The 8,359-nt window shown below is 37.4% G+C and overlaps 1 protein-coding gene across 4 annotated transcripts in view; it reads right to left on the bottom strand.

The window, feature by feature from the left end:
• Window positions 1-4,873: 4,873 nt before the first annotated feature.
• Window positions 4,874-8,359, bottom strand: part of CAMSAP2 (calmodulin regulated spectrin associated protein family member 2) — an 80,207-nt gene continuing 76,721 nt past the window's right edge. For all 4 annotated transcript variants that reach the window (XM_071436047.1, XM_071436048.1, XM_071436049.1 and 1 more), the window contains one exon: window positions 4,874-8,213. In XM_071436047.1, coding sequence (XP_071292148.1) covers window positions 7,908-8,213 — 306 coding nt within the window. In that variant the 3' untranslated portion in view covers window positions 4,874-7,907. The remainder of the gene's footprint in view (window positions 8,214-8,359) is intronic.

Below are 8,359 nucleotides of genomic sequence, written 5' to 3'. Positions count from 1 at the left end.
GCAAAGCACGCATTCTCTACAGAAATCTTATGTATATCTGTAGGATACCTATGTTTTATGAAGATGTATTCATGTATAATTTGACTTTACAATTGACTTACGTTTTTGTAATCGTCAAAAAAATTATGGCACCTCGGAGCCATTACGGTGACTTGCTCTGTGTTTATATGTAGTGGTGAGTTGTTAAAATGCAAGTACAGCACTTGGACAGAGTGCTTGTGAATGCACTGCAGTGCACTGGCAGGCCCTGTCAAAATGGAGATGTGGCAATTTTCTGACAATCTGATGCGTGGTTTTTGAATTTATTGGCTTTTTTTAAAATTAGGCATGCGTACCATGCATCAGAGACCCATGGAAGGTTGTCGGGGATTTGTTGACTGAAGCTGGACAGGATTCTCTGTCACATTCACAAAATATCAGTGAGGTCAAGTCTATGTACTAGCTGTTTTGCTGAGGATCTGCTGAAGGGCAGAGGGGAACTGTGTTATTTTTTGTCTCTTCTGTCTGAAGAGGAATACAAACAAATGCCCCAAAGGCTGTCCAGAGAGGAGTGTGCCTGGTTGCACAGCAGTGACTCTGCCAGGCATGTTCAGACTGTTCCACACATGCACGTGGAACTTGATGGTTCCTTTTGTTCAAGTCCCAGCTTCACTTCCCAGGAATATAGATTTGCTGGTAAAGCATTGAATACTTCTATTTACCTCCAAACTATTTATTGCTTAGTTGCCTTTGGAGGTGCTGCTTAAGAGAAAATTCTAATAATTATGGAAATGAAACTGTTTTCCATTAATTATGATACAGCAGAGATGATAAAAACCAGGAGGAATGTGTAATAACAAGATGACTTTAATTGTCTAAACTGAGAGGTATGTAGAACTTTACTAAGCATAGATACAAAAAGTCCATTTAAAACTTTGTTTAACCTACAAAATTCTAGGTAAACACACATAGGCTTTTAAATTTAATCTTGATTTTAGAGTGGTTTTACAGTAGTTTACTTATCTTTTGTGAAGTTGCTTTGTTTTCAGTGGAGGTCCTGAGACAAATCTGTGAGACTATCTCTGGATGGCTAGAAAGATAAAGCTTCTTTCCACTTATGGACCTGAAAGGAAAATTATGAATTTTAAATTACTCTGTTTCCTGCTCAGAATATTAGATCTTTCACAGATAAGCAGCAAATTCCTATACTCTGGAAAGAGATTTCAAGAACTATCAGGAAGAAATATGGAAGAATAGGTAGCAGTAGTTGGTGGCCCTGCTTTGGGGGGAAATCATACCATTATTAAGTTTTGGTGAAGATACATATATTAGCATTCTATGGGAAGAGAGCTGATGGAAGGTCTTATTCTCTTGTTGTTCGCAAATCTTTATTTAAGCATAGAAACGTGTTTGGGATGGTCTCAGCTTGCTTTGAACTCCCTACTCATTACTGCAAAGAAGGTAACTCCCACGAACAGCAAAGCTTTTGGGTGTGGGTGTTAGAGAGCTTGAAAATCAGGATTAGTGGAGGAGGAGATCTGCATTGCCTAGTGACAAAACAGGGCGCTGCAGTCTTCAGGAAAGAGCACTTCAGGAAAGAAAACAGTAATTGTGTGACTGCTCTACAAATGTTGCAGGTGAGAAATGAGAGGCTGGAGAGCAGCACTGTGGAAAGAGCCCTGGGGGTCCTGGTCCATGGCAAGTTGGACACGAGTCAGCAGCGCCCTGGCAGCCAGGAGGGACATCCCTGTCCTGGGGGCACCAGGGACAGCACAGCCAGCCGGGCAAGGGAGGGGTTGTCCCGCTCTGCTCTGGGGCAGCTCTGGGTGCCACAGCGTGGAACAGACATTGAGCCATCAGACAGCGTCCAAAGGAGGCCCCGAGGATGGTGAAGGGCCTGAGGGGAAGCCATGAGCACTGGCTGAGGGCACCTGGGCTGCTCAGCCTGGAGGAGAGAAGGCTGAGGGGAGACCTCACTGCAGTCACAGCTTCCCAGCCAGGGAACAGGAGCGACGGGCACTGACATCTTCTCTGGGGTGGCAGTGGCAGGACCCGAGGGAACGGCCTGAATTTGCATCAGTGGAGGTTTAGGTTATGTATCAGGAAAAGGTTTTTAACCCAGAGGGTGGCTGGGCACTGAACAGGCTGCCCAGGGCAGTGCTCACAGCAGCAGCCTGACAGAGCTCAGCAAGTGTTTGGACAATGCCCTCAGGCACAGCCTGTGATTCCTGGGGACAGACCTGTGCAGGATGCAGACAAGTGATCCTTGTGAGTCCCCTCCAATTCAGCTGATTCTGTGTGTTGGCCCTAAAAATGGGCCAATCTCGATTTTCTGTACTTGTAACAGAGCCATTCAACTCCTTACATTTTAGATTTACATGTTTTTGTAAAAACTTAAAAAGAAATTCTGTTCAAAACTCTATTCTGAAACAGTTTTTACTCATTTCAAGAAAGGAATTCCACAACTTTGAGGTGACAATTCAGCAGAATTCTTGCATAATCTATAGAATTCTTTATGTCAGCACCATAGCTCCAGTTTCAGGTGGCTTAAACAAGAAAAATACTGAGCCAAAGTATAATCTGGCTTCAAGTAATTGAAATAATTGCAGGCTTGTGGGGCCTTGCCAGGTCTTGTACTGCAGACATTTAGATCAGTGATGATGAAGAAATAATAAGACAGAGCTGCTGTGATGGAAAGCTCTATATTAGCTTTTAGTCTTTCTGCAAAGCTCCATTAACTGTGACATAAAAGTACGTACAGATATTACTTAGTACGTCCCCATGAAGTTTACATACCATGATCTGCAAACTTAAACACGTGTGAAAAAAATCTTTTAGTATCTTGCTTAGACAAATTTGTCAGTGGATATTTAAATCTTTATTTACCCCTAAGCATTTTACATGCCAAGTTGTTTGTAATGTTGAATAGGAGTCTGAAGAAAGTTTTAAGTAACTTTTTTTCAATGAATGCTTACCTTATTTGTGTGTTTTCTGCCCTTTCTTGAATCCTGATGGTTAATAGCTCTTCTGATCAGTAGCAGTTCTGTCTAGCAACCATCAGTGTTATCCTTGAATTCAGAAATTTGATTAAAAGACTCCCTCTCCCAAAGACTTTGTACTGAAATGTGCATGTTGTAGATTATTTCCTTGCCTCTTACAGCAGTGGTTTCGAGTATAAGAGCTGCTTTTTTTTTCTTGGTAGAAGGAAATAAGCTGGAGTAACTTCCCTACCTTGTTTGACTCATTGCTGTAGTTGTCTAAATAAAAGATGTATTCTTTATTCTGTACGTAAGCAAGTAAGTCTGAAGGTAAATGTGCATTTGTACGTACGCATATACAAACACACATCAAATGTATTTTTCCCTAAATGGAACAGATTGCTTTTAAAAATAAATTTCTCATAAATGTACATGTTAAATATATATTTTTCCCCTGCCATTTACACCTGGAATAAGAGAGTTTATAGGAGACTTTTTCCTTTTGTTGTTTTTCATTTATTTAACCAGAAAATGTAAAAGGAGCTGTAAAGGGCTGTGACTGTCAAGATATATCTTTATAGCCACAATTCTTCAAGCTGCTTATTCAGCTCATTAAATTAGTAGCAAGGCAGCAAAGAAATGCTCATTTGCTATTTGAAGAGATCTAAATGTTTAAAGTTTAGCCCTGTGCCTTTTTTAATAAATTGTTGGAAAAAAGACATCTGACATCAATCTGATCAGTACAGCTGGATTTGAGAAACAAAGCTATTTTTTGCATCATATTTGTATGGCAATCGATCCAAAACCATCTGTTCAAGCATAACTCTCTACACTGGATCCCACAGCAGCACAAATTTTGAATCAGAAATTCTGTACAAATTGAGGCACACAGCACAGTCATATTATGTCAAATTAACCGGGGCATGAGCTGAAGTTTCTCAGGGATGGTGTTATTTGCCAAAAGATAGAAAAAAAGAAAGTCTGTTCTAAAGCAGATCTGTACAAAGGCTGTTTTTAGATAAAAATTTTGAGCTGGGCTCACCACTGAAAAAATAGCTTTACTGGGTGCAACTGTGTGTTTGTGTTACAATATAATTCCTTGCTTGTGTCAGCCTTGTTGTGATGCTGTACAGGGAACTGACTGAGCTGCCTGAAAAAGAACGAGTTCTCAGGGGGAGGAGGGAAAGCTACTAATTTTCTTCCACAGTAGCTTTCAATCCAGCATCAAAAGCACTACTGTCAGATTGCTGGTATTCTTGAAGTTGCCCTTCAAACAGCTCTGCAATTCTGAGATTCTTTATCTGTGTAAGTTAGCCCAGCAGCTCAGTCTGCCTGTTGACAGTGCAGGGATGTCATGGCCACTTTCAGCAAGTCCTTGCTCTTACTCTGCAACCCAGCAGAAGAACACAAAGCTCCAAACAAGGCATGATTTGGACTAGAAAAATTACTAGTTTACAAATCTGGAAAAGGCCCCTCATTTTTTGGATAGTGTTCTGTTCAAGATAGCCTCACTAGCAAGTACAAACTGTTTCACTAGAAGTCACACATGTGCTTTATACAGTACCTTGATAAAGGTAAGACTTCACCTTGACAACCTTTCAGTCTGAAGCAAACCTTTTAACCTGACCAGTAAGTTTGTGTGGCTTTGGAAAAATGGAAGCTAACCAGAGCCCCAAAGTTTATAAATGACTTAAAATTGTGAAATTCACTTCTGAAGAGAACACGGTAACACCTTGTTGTCCTCACAAATGAAATATGAAGCCTATTCAATTATTCAATAGCCTTCCTCTGATAACATCAGAAATCGAGATTATCTATGGAAGTATGGCCAAAGATGGTAAATAAAAGAAGAAATTGTAATCATGCATAATATTTCCTACAATTTCCACATTGCTGAAATACGAGAAGAAACAAGATTTAAACTTTAATGTCAACATTTAATAATTTTAGTTTCTATTTAGAGGTAAGCAAGAAAACAAAAAATGTTATTTTGGTGCCATGCTTTTATTTAAATGAAAGGAAAAAACTACACTGTACCACATAAGTAGCAATGACAATATTTTACAGCACAGCATTTGAAAAAATATGGAAGCTATGCTCCATAGAAGTGGACAAGTAAGCACACAATACACTGTACAATTTTCAACAGTGCCCAATAAATCAGAATTAAATAGCTGAATTTGGCTTTAAACAGCCAAATAATAAAAACTAACAGTCATACTAACATTAAAAAAAAAATAAAATTCAGTAGCTATTATGACTGTTAGAAGATGAAATTCTGCTCCAAAAACTAAGACGAGAGTTTGGCAATTCAGTCGTAGCAACAATAGTAATACCCCTGATGAAAGCACCAGTGTGTTCTGGAAAGGTCAGTGATAAATACTGGCCTTTATGGAAAGCTTTATTTTTTTTTTCTTTTTCTTTTTTTTTTTTTTTAAACATGATCCCAACCAAAGATCCACTGTAATTAGAAAATTTGCAGGCTTAAAAAGGAAAAGCATCTCTAGCTTTACTTTTCCTGTATTAAGTAAAACCTTATACTGCGAGCAATGAAATTTTCAACTGCATTATTCACATTCTACTTTTAGACATTGCACAAACCTTTAACCTGTTGACAAATGCAAATTTCATAATACATTCAGAAATATTTTAAATTACTCAAAGAATTCCCGTCACGTATTTAAGCTCACTTTGATTAGGTTGATGCGTGTGTCTTTATGGTGTTGCAAATCTTCAGTTAAATCATAGAACAGATTTTAGAAATAAAAAGCCTCCCATGATAAAACTTCTTTTGAAGTTATTCACCATATGTGTGTCAGTTAATTCCAACCTCCTGGTTTCTTGAATCACTGTATATTATACACAGTTTCATATTGTTATTCAAGATGTTCCTACAATGGTATCTGTAGGAAGTGTCTAACAGGCAGAATGTGCAAACCCTCTTTCCCCCCCTTTTTAATATTATTTATATCCTATATACACAATATGTATACACTTGAATTATAAGAGTTACATATCCTGGTGATATACATGCAAACAGTAGGAATCAGCTAACCACAAATAGTTTTGAGCCACATACATATTAAACATATATTTTAAAGTGTTTTTTCTTTTTTTTTTTTTACAGTTTTAACAAATATACATAAATATAAGAACATAAATTACAGTAAACTGACAGCATTTTTGAGAAAATGTTTATAATCCAGATGCACTGATGCCTAAGGCCTTATAATAATTTAAAAAAGTACTGTTCTAAACTGCTTAATGACATCTCATTCCTGTGCATCTTTTCTCTTAGTAAATGAGCACATCGTAGTAGTGAGGCAGTTTCTCTCACAGCAGTTTAATGAGAGAAATACGAATATCATTTTAGTCTCCCATGAAACTGAATGGACTACATACTCATAGCACAATACTGTCTTATGTGAATGGAGTTGTCACAACACTGAAACAGAACAGAATCACAAATCATTCAAGTCTTTTCCTGAGAATGAGATTTCCCTCCCCCCCAACAAATTCTCTGGTGTACGATGTTATCAAAATAGCCACAGATTTAGGGGAGGCTTCAAGTTTGTGTTTTCTTTTTTTTTTTTTCAGAACAGTGCTATGTTAAAAGCAAATTATAAGAGAAACAAACACTGAAACGGGATAGTGATTTATAAAATAATCAAACACTGTTTTGAAATAAAATGCAGCCCTTTATAAATAATACTGAAATATGCCTAGAGTTTGGTTTTGCAAATGGTCATGTTACAGATTTACTGAAATGTCAGTTAGGCTTTTTTGTCACACGTACTTAAAAATTGCTGTGTCACAAGACATCACCTGTTAGTGTCAAGAAAACAATTTACAAAGACACACTGAAAATTATCAGATGTCTGTTCCCTAGAAAACTGATTCAAGTCTGAGTTGGCAGATCTGAAGGCAGGAAGTGGCCTGGATCTTAAAATCAATGGGAATTAGATACACGACTTCTCAAAGATCTGTGACTTAGTGAATTCTGTGATTCTTCTGAATATTTAGTGCTCTGTTAGGCAACATCAGGGATTTAGTTCTGAATGTTTCATGAGTTCCTGCTCCTTCCTTGAAGGAGCAGAACCTGACCCTGTGCTCTCTCTCCAGCTGGAACAGTGCAAAGCAATGAATGCATACTTGCTTAAACCATTTCAGAGACCTACCAAATCTTTTTACCTTGAGTTTTACTGATGTTATGAACATGCACATGGTCAGTCATTACATCTCAGATGGTAACTTACTGAAACAGAAATAATTGCATCACCTTTACCCTGAGTTGTTAAATAATTCATTTGAAGAAAACTTCAAGCACTTCAAAGGTTTTTCCTTTACTGTTTAGTTTATAAGCAAATCAGTACTATTGAATTGAAAAAGAATTATAAATACACAGGGGAATGAATCTTGATTTTGTTACAGCACACAGTAAGGATCTTGGAGAACAGACCCATTCAGCTGTTATTCAGTGACATACAATTTATCATTTAGTCTTTACTGTAAGTCAGTATGCAAAGTTCAATGGTATTGAGAATATTAAGTTTTTCTTTAGTGAAAGAAAAATATTTCAAGACAAGCACAAATACAAACATATAAGGCAACAGATGTAAAAAATGTAGTTTGAGTCACTAAAGAGGAACATTCAGTGCTTCAGTGTATCTAATCAAAATACAGAGCAAATATACTCTATATGTTGCATTAGCACATACAAATCTCCACACAAGTCAAACATTTCCGTAATCACTCATAATTATTCACCTAAGAGTTATCTTCTGCACTCCTAAACACTGTGTTTACATTCCAGTTGGACATGATAATAGAACTTGGTGTCCAGTTTTAAGTTCTAAGAGTCTTGTTGGCAACTAGAAATCTATTTCCTATAGGCAGTAAAGATGAAGTGCAAGTTTATCATAATTGTCTCAAGCAAATTTTTCCCATCTACTATGCCTTGGTGGGTAAGAGTTTCTTAGGAGTTACTGGTCTCTTGGTTTGCCACAAATGGCTGTGAATGGTAATTGCATCAACACTGGCAGACAGAGTTTTGGCAGGTATGTGGCTAAATTGCTTTCTGTCAGAGTTGTATTTATACAGTCCCTCTATCATTTTCTTTGTGATAGACTTGGGACCTATTCCTGTTAATTTATTGATTTCTTCAGTATCAGGGCAGTATGTATACAGAGATCTGAACTGGCAGCCTGAATCCCGGAACAAGATTAAGAAATTATTGGCATCAGATTTTTCCATTTCCTTTAAAAGAAAGAAAGAAAGAAAAACATTCAGAATATGAATTTTGCATTGTAATTAGAAAACATTTCCATTAATTAGATTTAATTTTGATTCAGTTTTCTATCAGAGCTGAAACTTATGTCTCACTGTGTCCACTAAAAGACCTT

The sequence above is a fragment of the Agelaius tricolor genome, unplaced genomic scaffold, assembly GCF_023055355.1.
Source record: "Agelaius tricolor isolate 1412-34295 unplaced genomic scaffold, bAgeTri1.0.p SCAF_11, whole genome shotgun sequence".
Classification (NCBI taxonomy): domain Eukaryota; kingdom Metazoa; phylum Chordata; class Aves; order Passeriformes; family Icteridae; genus Agelaius; species Agelaius tricolor.
Note: the sequence above shows the minus strand (reverse complement) of the source record. Positions and strands in the feature narration are given on the sequence as shown.